The following is an 18,711-nucleotide window of genomic DNA, read 5'->3' on the forward strand; positions in this document are numbered from 1 at the left end:
AAAAAACAAAACAGAAGAATGTGAATGAGAAGCTTACTGCTGCACTGCGACCAGGAAAATTGAAGAAGGCATCTGGACCGTGTCGCTGGGGCATCTGATTCAGCACTGACAACATTTTGACTGCATGCTGCGGCTGCACAGGTGGCAAAGACAAAAAAAGAGCAATAACAAGACTTCACTGCAGTCAATACACTGTCATTTATCTCATTCTGCAGTTAGTCAGTTACAGAACAAGCCCCAACAGATCAGTGTGATGGCTCTCTGGGGGCAACTGAAGCAACAGTGTCAAACAAGCACTCTAAATCTGGTCCCAGCAATCACCTACCCAGAGGCCTCCTTCCCCTCGTAGCATGCTGAAGAGCAACTTGAGTTCTTTGACCGTGATGCTGTAGCTGGCCAAGACTCCCAACATGTCCACTAGCAAGTCTTTAAAGGCGAGATAACGTGTTCATATCGCCAAACACACAGACACATACAAACAAGAAGAGAGAGAAGACAACATTAACTCCAGCTGCATTTTCCATCCACTATAATTCATCCTCAATGCACAGAGGGGGCCGTCATGATGAAAAGTATTCACATGTACCAATTTTTGGAGATAATAAAACAGCTTTACTTTATTTAAACTTAATTTTCACTGAGTTCATAGTGTGTGAAATTCCATTATGTTTATCACAGAAACTTTACATGGAGAGTGACTAAATCAAACTCATGTAGATTGTTTAACTTAGAGGCCCAGGGAAACAGTGGGGAAATTAATTTCAATTTCATCCCTTAAAACATAATTTATATGTTAAACAATGTAGGGATGATTTGCACAGTGCAAAATATTGACATTGACCACAGCATACAATAGCACAGTGAGCTAAATAAGGATTTGAAGGCCCATATAGACCTATATGTACACTCCCCTCCAAAAGGGTTGGAAAAGTGAGGCAGTTCCATTATTTTTGCTGTAGACTTGAGTTCGACATCAAAAGATGAATAAAGACAACAACATTTCAGCTTTTATTTCCAGGTGATTACATCTGGATCTTAGAGGATACCACCTTTTGCTTGAACCTACCCATTTTTCAGGTGAGCACTGGAGTATTAGAACATGTGACTCACAGGTATGTGCTGTTACACTGAATATTCAGATAATCAGATTTAGGTTTTGCCAGTTCAGACAGCAGTTCTAGATAAGAGGTGTTACCCACATTAAAAACCAGAGAGCAGGAGTGAAGTGTCACAATCTACTGTTCACAGAAGACTTTGTGAACAAAAGTGCAGAGGTTACACTAAAGGATGCTAACCACTCATTATCAAGAAGAATAGGAAGGCCAGGCTGGAATTTGTTAAATTGTGCAGTAATAAGCCTCAAACATTCTGTTTTTATGGACCATCAAGAAAAAGATTAACCTTTACGAAAGTGATGGAAAAGCTAAAGTTTGGAGAAAGATCTGCTCATGATCCAAACAGAAGTGGTAGGATTTAGACTGGCCAAGTCAATCTCCACACTTAAATCCTATGGATATGTGCCAAAGAGGAGACTGAAGGAAGTAACGAACCAAAACACACAACAACTGAAAGAGGCGGCAGTGAAAACCTGTTTTCAGTCTACAGCAAAAATAAAGGAACTGGCCTCACTGTTCCAATACTTTGGAGCAGAGTGTATATATAAAAAGAAAAAATCCCAACTACTAGTCCCCACAAAGTGCAATGTTCATATCTAATCTTGTGTAAAACCTCAGTGCTAACAGCACTAATACTTCCTGTAATCCGGAAACACTGATTTGAGATGTGTACCAGGTGTGAGTGTCGCTCAAGAGGAAATTCTGACCAGGTGGTGCAAGACAAAAGTTCACTCTGACCCCCAGACAGCAATTAACCTCTGGATAATTCCTAATCCATAAATAAATGACTACCTATACCAAATGCCATGGTAAGGTGCCTAGCATTTGTCTAGAGGATTTTCTCAGAGCCTGCTGCTAGAAGACTACTCAGGGGCAGCACGGTGGTGAAGTCATTAGCGCGGCCTCCTCACAGCTAGAAGGTCCCTGGTTCAAATCAAGGCCAGCTGTGTGGAGGTTGCCACATACCTGCATGTGTTTCCACCAGACAACATGCATGGTGTGCATGCATAGATTACTCCTAACTCTTAGATTCTGGTGTGACAGAATGTTGTGTCAAATTAAAAACTTACAATTAAGTGTTTTCAAATGTTTGCAATAAATATCGTCTTAAAAACAGTTCGAATTGATTTGATTACTGACAAAAACAAGGACAATAATAATAACTTTTATGCTTTAATGTTTAAGAAAAGCCAGCTAGATTCTTGACGACAGAGGTTTACAGATTAATCTAAATCTGATCTTTTTCCAAATCTAAAACTGCCAGTATATTATAACTCAAAATCTCATAGACATGTTTTGATGCCTAACTCAAAGTGAAAATGAAATCAGCATAACCCATGTCCATGACAATTGCTGCATATTCACATAAAACAAAATCATTCTCATACCTGCAATCATGTCATCCACTGAGCTCATTTTGAGCAGCACCTGCTGGATGAGGCCCACCTCAGTGCTAGTTTGCAGATTTCGAACACTTTTTCGAAGGATGGCGGTGAACATGCTCCAGATTTCTGCCTGGCAGGTGACGTCACAGTGATCTAACAGCTCCACCATGCAGCCGATACTTTCAGCGTCTTGGATGATGAAGTTTGTCTCCAGATCAAATTCGCCACCAACCAACTGCAAAATATGATGGGACAGATAGAAAATGTGAGAAACAACTGGGGGTTTATGCCTTTTGCATGCTGTTAAAATTATTTTCTGTTCTGTTGATGTAGTACTCCAGCAACATGAAGTTTTATACTGAACACTGTTGACCCAGCTCTCAACCCTGTTCTAGAAAAAAAATAAAAAATAATTAACCAAGAAGGCCCTCTCAGATATTTTCCAGGTCACTACTCTGATGCTAAAGGTCTGGCCACTGCTGGAAGAAAAAAGTAGAAATCTCTTCCCTTCTAAAAAGGTTTTCATCAGAATTTAAGCACCCATGAAAATACAATTGCTCAGGATGTAATGAAAAAAGGAGAGGAAGGCAGCCCCTATAGCTGTACTGCCCCCTTATGACACAAAAGGTAATCACTATTAAGAATGTAGAAAACAACAATCAATAATGCAGTTCTTCAAGTCCAACAAGCATGAAATTAGCCCTCTAAAGAAGTGCACGGTATATATGGAGAGCACTGACAACAACTTGTTGGTGGGCATCAATGCAAGCAGGTGGAAAATGGGCCTAGATAGCCGCCGCACATTACTGATTGACAGGTAATAGCTAGGTGAGATCAAAAGCAGCCTAAAGTAGTGGAAAGAGACTAGCCCATAGGGGCATAAATGGAGCCTCAACTCAATCATCAGATCTCAGTGCAATTACATTTCAATGACGTGTCTCACTGGTCTGCTTGGACTTGGAGATTTGACAGTGAGTCATTCTTCAGAGTAAAGTTCCTTAGAAATAAAGCAGGAGAAAAAAAATGTGCAAAAGCTTCACAGTTATTATGTTATTTTTTGATGTGCATTGAAAAACAAAATGCTTTATTGAAGTGATCTTAATATTGCTACATAAAGAGAATTGACTTTAATCTGTAAATTCAGGTTTTGTTGCAGGTATGTAGACCCTTTCAATATAAAGTGAGAGAAATCAGGAACATTTTCAGCAACTTACTGAACCAGTTTTTTTGGGCAAAAATGAAAAACTTGTTGTCAACATACTTTTGAAAACCACCTCCAGTGCTGAAATTCAGCCTGAGAAGCAGACATCTTCATCACGAGCACAGAGAGCAGAGACATTGTTCAATGAGCCACTAACAATAAAAGGAATTCACAGCTTGAAAACCCACGGGGTGGGGGTAATATGCAGTCTGAGTCGGCTTAGTGGCCAAAATGTGCCAACAACCCCTAAAAAGCCGAGCAAGTTGCAACAAGTGTAATGCAGTCACAATAACTGGTATAGAAAATGAGCTGATTGGTAGAAAGCCTTTTGTTAGTATGCAGACAAACTGCCTGCTCCTTTGACCACCTTCCTAGTGCCACCATGCGTGACAGCCAAACACAGACACTAAACACAATAAAGCAGCATTGTTATTTTTTCATTTTCATGTCAGGTGAAACGTGCCGTGTCTGGCCACGACTGACTCAGTAAAGAATCCTACCCTGTATTGTACAGTGAGATCTCAGGTTGGTACCATACTCCTAATTACACCCAGATGATCTGTTCAGTTACATAAAGGAAACTTTACCTAAATTTACTATGTCAGACACATCAAGCATTTGTAGAGACTAAAACGTTTCTTAAGGTAAATTTACAATTTGTGATTTTGGTGTAAATAATTTAAAGTCTAAAATCATGTTTACTCAGACATTTATTACAGCTACTGGAGTGAATGTGGAACAAAACATACTTAAATACATTAAAAAAAAATCCTAGGAAACTAATTCAAACACAGTTAGCATAACACTAAACATTGACACTGTTAGGTTGATTGTGAGACATTCACTGTTAAATTGTGAATGTCTCACAATTAAAAATAAATAAATAAAGGTTTCGGGAATTGCTGTAACAGTGACAATGTTTCTTCAGTGCCACAATGTGTTTACAGTATATGGACTTTGTGGTAAAACATAATAATCATTTAAAATGTGGTTGATCTAAAAGTAAATTATTGCAAGACAAAAGTCTCTCTTGTTGCAGCTATCATGACGTATCTCAGCAAGAGGCATGAGGTTTACCCTGAACCTCATCATTGTTCAAAGCAATTGCCATTAATCACAATATTCACAGATACACCACAATCCTGAGAAGTGGCGTAATTGCACATTCTGATCCGCAGAATAATTTCCACCCATTATGTTACAAGAGGTAAATAAAAAAAGCACAAAATCACTGATTACATCCTTAACACCTCGAGAGCAGAGCTTCTCTAGGGCCATGCAAAAATTCTGCAGCGTGAATCAATGCAGAGCTTGAACACCACTTCATTTCAGTGATGTAAACTCTATAATCAATGTGAAGAAGTAAATGACCAAATTCTTTGTATACAGCAGTTGTTGCTGCATGAAGTAGTAAAAGCAACCTGTAAACTGTAAAGACTTGTCATGCTCCACCAATACATAACCTGCTGAACTAATTCAAATACCATACAGGCATCCCATCTCCATTATTCCATCGAAGAATAGGACGATGCCCAAGAAATATACAGTCTGCAAAACTGCATCTGCAATGTCACATTACAGCTTTTATTTTGTTTTCTTTGGGATTTTAAAAAGCTAATTTGATGTTAGAATACAAAAATACCAAACAATACCATAAACGAGTTCCTACAGTTGACAGGGTAGGTCTGACAAACCAAAACTAGTCCAAGGAGCTGTCAGCAAAACTCCCAAGATTTAAAAATTGTTAAAGCAAAAACATGGGGAAGGTTATAAAAAATTGTCAACAAGCTCGGTCTGCTTCATTAGGACTAAATGACCACACTAAATAGGTTTCACAGTTCTTCTGCAGAGATGGAGAACCTGCCAGAAAGACAACAATCTCTGTAACACTCCATTAATTAGGGCCTCTTGGTTAGATAGCTACATAGATTCCACTCCTAAATTAAAGGGATATGGCAGCCTGCCTGGAGTTTACTTAATGACTGTAAATCTGGCAGCATAAAAAAAAGGAAAGTTGGCCTGAATGCAATGTGGCAGCAAACAGCTACAGTGGCAAGAAAAGCACAAGAACCTTTTGGAATTTCAGGGTATAAATTTGTTATAAAATGTGATCTGATCTTCATCTAAGTCAAGAATATTAACAAATCTATGTGACAAAAATAATAACACCAAATAAATCACCTCAGCCAGGTGCGTCCTGTAGCTGTGGATCAGTCCTGCGACATGCAGGAGGAATTTTAACCCATTCTTCCTGCAGAACTGCTTCAGCTCTGTATATTATTTGGGGGCCTCATGTGTGTAGCTCTCTTAAAATCGCTCTGTAGCATCTCTATGGGTTGAGGTCTGAGCTCTGACTTGGCCACTACAAAAGGCAGATTTTGTTTTTCTGAAGCCATTCTGTTGTAGACTTGCTCCAGTGTTTAAGGTCATTGTCCTGTAGCATCACTCAACTTCTACAAAGTTTCAGCTGACGTACAGACATTCTGACATTATCCTGAATTTTTTTGATGCACACTCTTCCCCCCAAATCACTGCATGCTGTCCAGGCCCTGACGCACCATACTTTATGGTTGGGATGATGTCTTCATGATGATATGCAGTGACCTATTTATGCCAGACGTAGTACTGCATGTTGTTTCCAAAAAGTTCAATCTTAGTTTCATCAGTCAACAAAACATTTTGCCAATACTGCTGTGGAGTGTCAATGTGCTCTTTGGCAAACTTCAGGCATGGAGCAGTGTTCTTTTTAGTAAGCAGCAGCTTCCTTCGTGGTGTCCTGCCATAGACACCCTGCTTCAACGCTTTACCAACTGTAGACTCATGAACACAGATGTTAGTCAGTTTCAATGATGCTTTAAAATCTTTGGCTGTCACTTGGGATGACTTAGATGAAGGCTGAATCCCATTTTATGATGAATTAATGCAGAAAATCACAAAATGTCAAAGGGTTAACACACTTTTTCTTGCCACTATGAAATGTGGATGAATCTTCTTTCACTCTTCTTTTCACTCACTGCTACGTCTCATACTGTTCGAACAAAGAAGATGATCAAAGTAGCAACATAATCATTAGGACTGAGGAAGCCATAAATAAACCTAATAGATAACTCTACTCTAAAGTAATGTGAGGATTGAACTGTCAGCATAACCATGATGACCTTTCAGCTCACAGTAAATACAGTGCTGTGGTGGCTTTATAATAAGACTCTGAAACTCTAGCGACCCAGACACTAGATGAGGTCTACAGACCCTGTGACCTGACATGTATTTTGATAAGGAGATCCCCAAAGCCAGGTGCAATGGATGGTTAAAGCATTTAGGTAAATTGTGTTTTTACATTTACTCAGTCTGGATAATCAATATAAGTTTGGCACTTCAGTATATACCAATACCATATGTTTGAATATAGTATTGGTATATACTATATACATATATATATATACACATATATATATATATATATGTTTCTGAAAATTTTCTTTGTGTAAAAATTGTAATAGTTTCTTAACTAAGCAATGCTAAAGGCAATTAAAAAGATGTTACACTACACCTCTTTATCCAGCTGTCTAATGAGAACAATGGCAAAGTCTGTGGGTTTAATAATTGTTTAACACAATAAATGATGCTATCTGCAACAATGGCCACAGCTAAATGACCCAAATAGGCACAGACGAAGCATGCAAGGTTAATTTTCACTGCTTCCACAACTACACCACAAGAATTAGATGTTTAATTTTCTCCCAGACTCCCTGCTGGCTCTACAGGGCTTATCTAATATACTACGACGACAGGACACAGGGACACTGAGAGGATGTGACATTACACACATCTATTTAGAGCCTATCTCCAACTCTACTCCTGATGGTTTCTGATGATAGAACACTGCTAGCCTTGGTCTGTTTACCACTGTTAAACCCAACAGCAGCTGAGTGTGTTGGTGAGACTGAGCTCCTCTGTTAAACCCTTTCTCACTGAGATTCAGAGATAATAGCACTATCAGTAATCTGCACTACACAGTTCCTGCTCTTGGAAAGACGATGTACTAAGATCCCAATAGTGAGTACTAAATTGCATGCGCAATCTTGAAAATGTTGTGTTTCATTGCTGGGCATTTTGCAAATGACCTACAAAAAAAAAAAAAAAAAATGCAATCATATTTAAATGAGGGTTCTGCGTGTTCCACTGGTGTTTGTCATAAAGACTTTGCAGAATAACCATACATAAATTCTCCTTTTTCAATGCAAGTAATGATTTTACAAATAAAACTCACCTAAAACATCATGTCTTAAACTGGAATAAAGAACACTCTTCCTCACAATTATTAAGTCATGTACTGACCCAGGGTTTTTGGCCACAGTGTTGGTTATGACACCTTAGAGTGTATAATCAACTGCTCTTATAACTCTTGGGAAGCCAACATTTGCATAAAAGCAACATTTGGCCTCCTTTAGTGCACCCTGAGAGTGCAGAAACACACATGAAAACATACTTTAGGAGACTGTAGCCGCAACAGCTACAGTATGCTGCAATGATGCAAACACAAGAAAATGCAGAGATGCTTTTTCCTTGTGGTGAAGACACAGATACATTTTGGCATAAGAGGTGTAGCATGGTTTCTTCTTGTGACTAGCTCCAATTAACTACATACCTCAACCAACAGCTTTAAAACTGGATAGCTGGACAGATAATGTTTGTTTTTCTTTCTGTCATTTCCAAAATATTAACAAGTGTTAACAAGTTAAAACTATCAGCTTGACGTTGACTATCAAGATTTGGAAATCTTATCTAAGACCAAACCAAATTCCAATGGTACCTGTTAATAAGAAAAAGGAAGAATCATGCATTCTGTCATTGCAATGTCATCATTGCAGGCTGTATCTTGCCATGTGGTCACCATGTTGTCATTAATCTGTCTGTCCATCTGTGCTGTTCACGGTTGCCACTGGAGCCGACTGTTTCAAATATAGCTTGATTCATGAACATCTCCTGAAAAACATGTTAAATTATGTCATTACATGAGGCACATTTCTACTCAAATTTTTTTCTGGGTAGAAGAATTGCTAGTTATTGGGAGAATGCCTGATGGAGAGGATGGGAGAATTGCTAATTATAGTTGTATTTTCTTTTTATGTGGGTAGAAGCTTAGCATTGGGGATATTATACTCAACTAATCATTAAAAAAAAATAAATACTAGAAATTGAAAAATAAGATTCTAAAGTCTTTCAGGTGCTACAAGTGTTTGAGGTCTGAGTTGGAGTTAAAAGACAACTTGTCAGTCAACATGTCGAGTGTCAGCTTAAGGATTTATCAAAGCGTTTCCACACCCACCCAACCAATTTGTATTCACGTTATCTCCACTCGAAGGGAATTAAATCTTTTGACATTTCTTTGACTGCACCAAATTCAACTTCAAAGAGCTGTGGAAGTCCTATATAGTTTGGATGTACTGAATTGCAGAGGCACAAAAACAGATTTTCAGAAAATGTGTGTCATGTGGAAACAGTAATGGAGAGAAGAAAATTGTAGCAGTCAACAATTAATACTGTATGATGTAAGTGCCAATGTGCTGCTGTCAAATCAGGTTTCCGCAGATGGAGGTAAAGCTAAGTCTTTTTCCTGTTCCCAGGAGATGGGCCCACAGAAGAAGGGAACCTGCCTCCTGCAGCTAAACATACAAGTTCAATTAAAAATACCTGCTTTGTATAATAAGATGTTCAGAAACATGGTGGAGCTGCAGGTAGATGATCTGTAAACCAGAGAAAAGGTTATAGCAACATTACTACACTGTGAGGCTGGACAGTAACGCCCCTTTAATTAGGCTCTCAGTTTCTGTGCAGCTGAAGCTAACAGACCCGTAGGTTACATTAGAATAGTGAGTGACAGCTGGCTCCTTTACACTTATACCTATAGAGGCTGTATTCACAAAGCAGAGGTAAAATTAGATTGGTAATTCAGTTATTTTGTGCATGGACGGTTTGTAACTCGGTTTGGAAATTCTCACAGGCAATTATGAGACTAGTCACTTTCACCTGGCTTATGTGGAAAGAAGGACATCCTGTGATGTTGGAGATAAAGCAGCAGAGCTTGTATCTAAGGAAATGAAAGAAGCTAAGACATTATAGTGACTCTTTAATGTGCTGGGAATAACATTCCACAAGGCAGACAATTATTTTACTGTGCAGCGAAACTGAGGACTGTTTATATGAAAGCAATAAGGGTATGCAAATAGGTTATTCATTTTTTACCCCTGTGGCTCCTTAGCATGTTGGGTTTATGAGTAGTGCTGCACAATCAATGTAATCACAGTTGCAATCTCAATGTCAGCATGTGCAACTACATAAAGACTGTGATCTAATTAAATAAATATACTGCATGTGTGTGAATTTGACAACCTGTTCTTGTTTCTGTGCAGTTTCGCATTTTATTGACGCACCCAGTGAAGACATTGGCATTCAGTCTCTGTTTGAGTCGTGGGGCGTGGGGTCGTTCACAACTTTGCATTGTGCAGTGTTGCCGATTTAGCATCTGTCGTCAAATCCTGTGGCTTTTTGGACAGAAATGAATGATATTCATTGAGGTGAGTTGCCCAAATTTGTTAGTAAATCTTCTCCCCTTGCGGTTCATCCATTGTCTGTGTTCAGGGTATAAGGGAGTTCAGCAGCTGTGAATAAGCTGTGAACGACCGTCATTTATCACCAATTGTTTGTTTCTTTAAACTAATACTCCTTTGTTAAAACTAAATTACAGTTCAATTTAACCTGAATATTTAGGTTTAATGTCATTTTCTCAAACCCTATGGACAGTTTAGTCGTGTGAGTTCTGTCTGAATTAAATCTCCAGTGTCTATTAAACATGAAAAGCTGCTGAAATTGGACTTAGATTTAGATGCTTTATGCTACTTTGTTTATGTTGAGTTGAGAAATATCTCTTTTACAACTATCATTATTCTGTGTGTTTGCTTAATAACCAAGCAGATGAATTATACCCTTTAGTTAGGGTTTGGTTATACCACTAATCGCTAAAGATGTAGTTATGAGCCTCAATCAAGTATGTTTTTTTGCCTTAGAAAGATTTTGCTTGCATATCATAGCTGCTGTATGAGGTAGAGAATTAAGAGTTACATCTGAGCTCTTAAGAATCCCTCCAAATTCAGAGGCTTCTGATTAGGTCGGGGCTGATGGCTCGCCATCACCATGGTGACAGGCAGCGAAGATTGGACTTGAGTTTCTACGGGAAGCCTTTTGTGGCCACTAAATTGGGTGAAAATAAATAGAACTGATGTCCTATTTACGAAGACTGCTGGTGGAGTTCGAACACTGGAGTGAAGAGGTCTCTAGGGAGTAGATGTGCAGAGAAGGGATGTCCTCCCAGATATTTTTAAATTAATAAAATGATGAGGCTTCCAGGTTCTAAGGCACATTCATCTAGTCAGATGTGGACTGAATCGTTTGTTGATGGGCATGGGATGAAGACCCCAGTGAATACAATAAAATGTGTAATATGCCCTTTTTAAAATCCAGTTTTAACCCCTAGAATAATTAGAATGACACTAAATCGTGTACTATATTGCTCAGTCACGATCATCACAATAAGAGAAGCACTGACAGATTCACACTCAGGGCACATCTCTTAAGACTGTTTTGCACTTAAATCAAATAGCTAAAGGAGAGTGTTCATGAAGTGCTTAAAACACAAACAGCTCAGTGTCTATTTGATACATTGATGTGCTAGCATGACAAACCAACCATATAAAGCTCAATACAGCTAACAAACAGAAGTGCATTCACGAGCAGAAGACCAAACCAAAGAAACCAAACAACAGATAGTCATGGATGCCATCAATAACTCTTGATGAACTAAACACAATAACAAGGTGACACTACAAATTCTGCAGCCTGCAACTGACATTTAAAATCAAATGCAATCAGAGGGATAAACTACAAAAGTGCTATGCTGAAGTAAAGAGGAGGAAACAATGAGCTGACCCCTCTGCAGCTAAGCAGCGCCAGAGGGAGTTAAAACAAAATGCAATATCTATACAGAATACTTAGATTTTCTAACAACCCCACTTACTTCACAGCCAGTCTAAAGAAACTATGTACAACAAAAAGGCAGATGAATGCGTTTTAACCCATCTGAACTAAAAAGTAAAAGATATAAAAGAGAAGCTTTGTGAAGATAACATCACTCAACATAAGTAGTAGCACACAGATGGCACATTCTGTACATATAATAGAATAATACTCTTTTTAGAACATGCAGAAAGAAAAATGTGAAGGTCTCAAAGTGGTCCGAGTCTGGATATGTGCTGTTTATTCGATGACATTAAAGTAAAAAGTAAAGTGCTGGATGACACCTATAGAATTAAATGAGGAACTACTTTACAAAAATGTTGAGGTAAGGAAAGAAATCAAGCTAATTAAAAATGATATTATTTATAAGAAGGAAATGGTTCATGCTTAAAGACAAGAAAAGAATCTATGAATTCTTTTTAGCCTTTGGCTCCATGTCTTTCTTCAGTGTTTAAAATGAATGGACTTGGGAAAAAAAGGATGTATTACAATATTACACAAACAATAGTAAGTATTGGCACAAAAATGGCACTGTCACTCCAGGGAACTATGCTGAAGAGTTGAGCTAGAAGCCTACCTGGGGCCATTCTTCCTTTACTTTAAAAATGTCACCAAAATAAAGGTCAAGCCATTTAAGGGAGAGGGGTGTGGAACACTGGAGGGGGGTGTCAAGTATATAACAAATCAGGTTATTGCTTTTGTGGTTCCATTTAGTTTGATGAATGGCCTTTGTATCAACACTGAATCATGCTAATGACCATACTTCAATTGCCCTATCTGTTTCAGTGTTAAGTTAAGAAGACTGCAGAGCTACGTACTGGTTGTGAGTGAGAAATTAACTGTTGTTTTGATCTTTAAAAAGCAGTAATTGTCCAGAGAACACAGAGAGAAACAGAATTAGGGAGGGGAAAAGAGACAGGAACTTGTTCAAATTGGCTTCATCAACTCGCTCATTGTTCATCTGTTTGTCTCCCCGTTTAATCATTAGAATAGTATAATTATGAATAGAACGTTAAAAACCTGACAATTTAAAAACACATTAAAGGTTAAGGCTTATTGTATCGCTCAAACCACAAGTGAGCTTCCAAACTGCTGAAAACTTGACGTGGGGTGCACAGTTTGCACAACTGATTTCAGACAAGGTGTCCTGATTACAAGGTGATTGCAGCAGGAGAGATTTGTGATTAGATTAAATGATTGTGATGTCAAAAAATACGCAAGTCGTCACCATGTGAATAGGTTCGCTTACTTCCTCCTTTTCAGTTGATATTGTTTCATTGAGAGGATGACTCCAATCTATGACTCTAATAACAACATTTTTATTCCTTACTGCACAACTTGCAAATGATTGATGCACATCTGATATGTTGCCAAACTACTTCCAGACATGAGGGGAAGCTATTTTTTTCTAAATTAATTCTTTCAGTCTTCTAAAATGTTTGTTGGGCTCATGTGAGATGCCCTTTGTTACAGTACAATAGACATCAACACACAAAAACAGTGTCATAAAAAACAATCAATGCTTTTCTGATTACTTCTCTTTTTGTGCCTCATACTAAACTGTTTCAGACTTTAAACTAACAATGTAATATCTAGGAGGCTGGTGGGAAACTATATTTTACCCCTTAGTTACTAAATCCACAAAACTACCACAGAAATGACAACTGGTTGGAGATGGATTACAAAAGACCAGGCCTGATGACTACCATCCCTGTTCAATCAAATAATAAATATACGCTTTTCAGAAGCATGAAGTCGGCTTAAAAACTCACCAGTGGCACAATATGCTGAAATCAAAAGACATCCCATAAAAAAATGAGGACCGTGATTAATATAAATCAGTCTGGGAAGGTTACAAATCTATTTCTAAGGCTCTGAGATGCCAAATATCCCCATTAAGAGATACTATCAAAAAGAGGTGTTGTCCAAGACACTGTTGCAGTGTGTCGGTCTGAGCAGAATGACATGAAGTCGATGTCATGTTGCAAAATGGTGACACCAAGTACAACATGCCAGTGGGAGGAAAGAGTCTGAGAGACATAATGGGAGATCTATTTGGCAATGCTTTGCTCCTAATTATGATGATCCTAGGCCATATCTTGCTGTTGACATGCTTGATAGACTGAAACACTTCCTCCTTAATCTGGATTCACATTTGCATCACCACCACCAAACCAGGCGAATTAACTAAGGTGAAAGGTGGAATACTGGCCTTGTGGCTTACTGAATGACGTAAACACAGGCATTGTGCACAGATGCTCAACTCTGATTTCAGGCTACAAAAAAACGTAGGCAGAATCTTCTGCGAGTCAGCGCACCTGAGCAGAAGTTAGCACCAAACTTTTCTTATCTTGCTGCAGACTGAAAAGCAGATGTGTATATTATAATTGAGGCTATAGTACTGTACATGATTGAGTAGCTCTACATAGACAGGTGAGAGGACACAGACTGAATAATACTTAGTGTATAATGCCCACCGCCTTCTGTGTGACACCTGGAGACTCCTCTCTCCTTCACTAAAAATTAGGCTGAGTCTAACAAGTACCAGACAGCAGCCACCTGGTATGTCTGAATATCTAGTACATCTCCTGACATGTACAGTCAGGGTGTGGATCCACAGTAAGTCTATGTTTGACACCAAGGTGTCTGACAATGGATGAGAAGTGTGAGCAATTTGTTTCACTTGTTTTCTCATAGCTTAGCCACATTTATTTTTTCAGTGATTAAATTTGACATGAACAGGCTAAAAACTGTCAGCTCACACAGCATGGATGTTACCACAGTCTATACAAGAAACCTAAAAACAAACAGCAATGAGTGTAATATTTAGGAAGGGAAGTACAAAGGTTTAATACCACAGTGATTCCCACAGTAGCAATTATTTACTGAATCTAAATAAGAGTATTGAATGTTTGACTGTATTGAATAGGAGATTAGTGTAAACCTACCAGTAAGCATTGACAGACCTGAGGAGAATGTGACCTGAATAAAAGACTAACTCCCAACATGCGACAAATTCTGATGGAGCCGTTAACATAGTTAGTGAATTGTTTGTGGAAACACTGCAAAGATTTAGAGATTACAGTGTTTATGCTTCCCTGAACTGGATGCCTGCAGCATACAGATGTGGCTAACAAGCTCCCAGGAAACTGAAGATGAAAGGTGTTTCACAATGATTGAGCCTTCTGAGAAGTAGTCCACCACTGAGGATTTTGGAAAAACCTTCCAGCTAATGGAGCCATGTTGTTCTCGCCTTCTCCTAATTTCAATAAGGGAAAGCACCAGTGTATCATCTGCCTGTAAATCTGATTCTGTTTTCCTGTTTAGTGACAACTTTGTTTTCCCATCCCCACTGATTATCAGCCGGCCTTAGCATAGCCACAGCCTGTAATATCTGTAAACTAAGAACTGAGCAGGCTCAGCTTCACCTACTGCCAAGGAAAACAAACTAAAAATGTCAAATTTCAACTTGCACTGGCCACATGTATAAAACAATAAGATAAAAAATAGAAACTTAAAAAGCAACATCAGTGTGCTGTAGATGAAAAGTCACTGAAGCACTTGGGTGGTACTAAGGAGTTCTGCAATTCTACCATTACAGCAGCCTCATAAGCACTTGACTGTAGAGCCTCAAGTAGAAAACCAATGTCATTGTATATTACATTTTCCAATTGCTATATTTTACTCCAAACAAAAGGGCAAGTCCAGGTTAATTAGAGTATGACTAAGACACTTGTAGACACAGTAGTTTGTGCAGTGTTCAGTGAAAGCATTGGATGTCTGAACGTGTAATTTCCCAGTTTTGGAACCTTAGCGGTATCATGATTAGACCTGATGGTAGTTCAGCTCAAGGGACAAGCAACAAATAAACCAAGAGAAAAGTTATATGTTACAATAATGGAAACATGGATGACTTTTTTAATTTTTAAAGAGGATAAAAGCTGATGGTTTAACTTTTTTTGTCCTATTTAGCCATAGTGTAAGCAATGTTCTTAATCAGCCAGGCTTGCAGTCGACATAAAGGGAGAAATATCCCAATTCTGAGAAGATCAGCTGCATTAATGTTCTTTCCTTTCCTTTTCTGGCTGTGAGATCTAATCTTTGCTTATCATTTGACAAGTACAACTACTGATATCCAATGGCAATGAGGGGATTTAATAAAGACCAGCCTTCTTGTCTGAATATGTCTAAAGTTTGAACGAAGATTAAGGGGCTAGAGGAGGACAGCTGCATTGTGTGTGTTTGTGACTGAAGAGGAAATCAGTCTGGCAGAGAGTAACACGAGCGAATATGTTTACTGAGTGGATTGAGGTTATCATTAAAAGTGCAGCTGAGGGCAGACATTGCAGATCAACCACAGTGGCAAAGAGCTCACTGTTGCTAAGACTTGGAACTCCTCAGCCCAGAAGGCTAAGCCTCAGGCAGCATTCAGACTTAAAGGAAGGTGAAGAGACATATTGTGAGGAAGGAAGCAAATGAAAACAGTGAGAATGCTACAGTAAAAAGAAAGGAAGATACTGGCAAGAGAGTGCACAAAAGAGTCCTGGGTACACTGCCAGTCAGTACAACCTACTTCTAATTTCATGGTAAACATTTCCCACAGACTGATTTATTCTCCCTTTCCTGTATTTCCAAAGCATGCATTCAGAGAGAAAACATGAGACACAAAGAACAGGGGGGAAATGTAAAACAAATTTTACAAAATGCTAAATAAAAAAACCTTTGCGGCGACTCTGACTTTATAGTGTGAAAAGCAGATATAAATCATGTGGAAGAGGCCCAGCCAGGCAGTGCATATCCTCATCTAATCTCCCAGTCACCCTCTGTGCACAGTAGAATGACCGTGTCCCACCACACATCATGGCCAACCCATATATCTAATCTCATCTCAATCATGGCAGTGTACAGCTGTATTAAATGTCCTGGTCACTGCTCCCTGTCACAACAGCACCAATATGTGTCAATTCATTGCTGAGATTGAACGGCATGATTGTACTATAAAAGCCAATTTAACCAAAGGAAAAAAAAAAGAACATCAGGTAAAGTGGCAGCCAAACAAACATACTGTACATTTTAACCTCCCACCTTGCAAACAAAGATGTGCACAGACAGACACACACTAACAAATGTTTTTCATTATCTTGAATGAAATAATTTCCCTCGGTCTTCTCAAGACCTCACACTCTTGAAATGTTTTCCTGAACTGAACACAGCTGCTACAATTATTTCAATCACAGAGGAAATTATATCAAATCAGCAGTCCCTCAGCAAACACTAAAAAGCGATTTGTGATTTATTTAAGAAGAAGGGAATAGATGATCACACAAAGAGCGTAGAAGCACAGAGATATGACCTGAATATTAAAAGCCTTTTCACCGTCAAGCGTGTGAGGCCTTACCTTGGGAAAGGTGTGAAGTCTGTCTGTTTTCATCTTCTCTACCGATAAATTATGGGGAAAATTTAATGTAGCAAATCTTAAAAAGCACAGAAAATGTAATTTGTCTAGCTGCCTGAACTTGTAGTAAGGCGGTTAGGATGCTTGCTTATGGTAATGCCTAAATTAGAAGTAATACCATGACTCGCATTTCCATCTGCAGGAGAGTGGAACAAATGGAAATACATGTCAGGTGTGGTAAAATCATTTAGTCCTGTGTGCCACTTCATATTATGAGAGGTTATTTAATTTGAAGGTGAAAGTGGAGCACGGAGGACCTTAGAGATCCTGTTGTTTCACTGAGTGACGCCAAATTATTCACAAATTGACCTGTACGAAAATAGGACTCATCAACTTTTAACCTCCCTGCTAATCAGAAAATGTTTAACCTACATAGCAAATAAGGTACAGAATATTTGAGGGGAAATATGTGGTGAGAGAAGAGTGTTTTAAGAGTCTTGTGGGAAGTTGCATTTATTGTGAAAAGGTAGTTCTCACTGTGAAGTAATATTTGGCAATTGTTCAAATCCCCAAAGCCGGTAGGTGAATAAATTGGAAAGTTTGAAGGTGAAACTGGAGAACAATAAAACATAGTGATGCTATTTCCAAACTACAAGCGTGGCTGAAAGTGCAGGTTCTTTTACACTTGCTGTTCCTGAAAAAACAAGCTACCTGGATGTGGCAGTAAGTGGAAAACTGACCCCAGACTGACCATCGAATGGTTCAAATGGTGGTAAAAGAACTGCTGACAATTTCAAAACAAGTACAATCTGACCTCTGAGATCAAGGTTCAGTGTCCAGTCACAACACGTGTCACTTGCTGAACGAAAGTGGACTGAATGAAAGAAGATCCAGGAACACCCATCTTCGAAAGAGAAACATATCTCTTTGGAGAGAAACATCAATAGAAACACCTGACTCGCAGTTTAGAGAAGACAGAGAGGTGAAGCAGTTTGCTCAAGAAGAGTAAAAAAATACAAGTCTCATTAGGACCGAAGAAGTTCCTGATGGCCTCGAAAACGTGTGCTTCATAGTACTAGGAAATACTAAAATGTGTTTAAAAAGTGGATACCGATTTGCATGTCCTCCTTCTCACACCTGAATTATGTCATATTATTCATACTTGTCCTACAAATGTTTTTCATCCCCCAAAATAACCTAAAAACTAAACAGCTCATCTGTAATTGCAAAACAAACAAACTAAATCAGAGTGGTGCAGCTGAACAGAATTCAAAATTCCACCTGCTCCAACACGAGACACAAGCTGTGTCTCTTGATTTGTGGAGCCCGGTAAAGAATCAACGTTACACTGGTGTGTCAAACAGGATGGTGTGATTTAAGTGGACCCGGCAGATTTAGCTTTATAACATGCAGTTCTCAATTTGTATGGATTCATTAAAGTGTAAAATGCTTTTATACGGTGTGTACACCATGAACTCCTTGGTTCCATGTCAAAACCTGTACTGTGGAGCAACAAACGTATGTAGAAGTAAAGCTTTTCAT

At 38.7% G+C, this 18,711-nt stretch overlaps 1 protein-coding gene across 6 annotated transcripts in view; it reads right to left on the bottom strand.

The window, feature by feature from the left end:
* LOC113173007 (neurobeachin-like) overlaps window positions 1-18,711 on the bottom strand; it is a 174,735-nt gene that overhangs the window by 129,200 nt on the left and 26,824 nt on the right. For all 6 annotated transcript variants that reach the window (XM_026376260.1, XM_026376233.1, XM_026376252.1 and 3 more), the window contains exons 2-4: window positions 2,504-2,735; window positions 326-426; window positions 38-133 (exon numbers count right to left, since the gene is read on the bottom strand). In XM_026376260.1, coding sequence (XP_026232045.1) covers window positions 38-133; window positions 326-426; window positions 2,504-2,735 — 429 coding nt within the window. The remainder of the gene's footprint in view (window positions 1-37; window positions 134-325; window positions 427-2,503; window positions 2,736-18,711) is intronic.

This window comes from Anabas testudineus, chromosome 13 (genome assembly GCF_900324465.2).
Source record: "Anabas testudineus chromosome 13, fAnaTes1.2, whole genome shotgun sequence".
In the NCBI taxonomy this organism is placed as follows: Eukaryota; Metazoa; Chordata; class Actinopteri; order Anabantiformes; family Anabantidae; genus Anabas; species Anabas testudineus.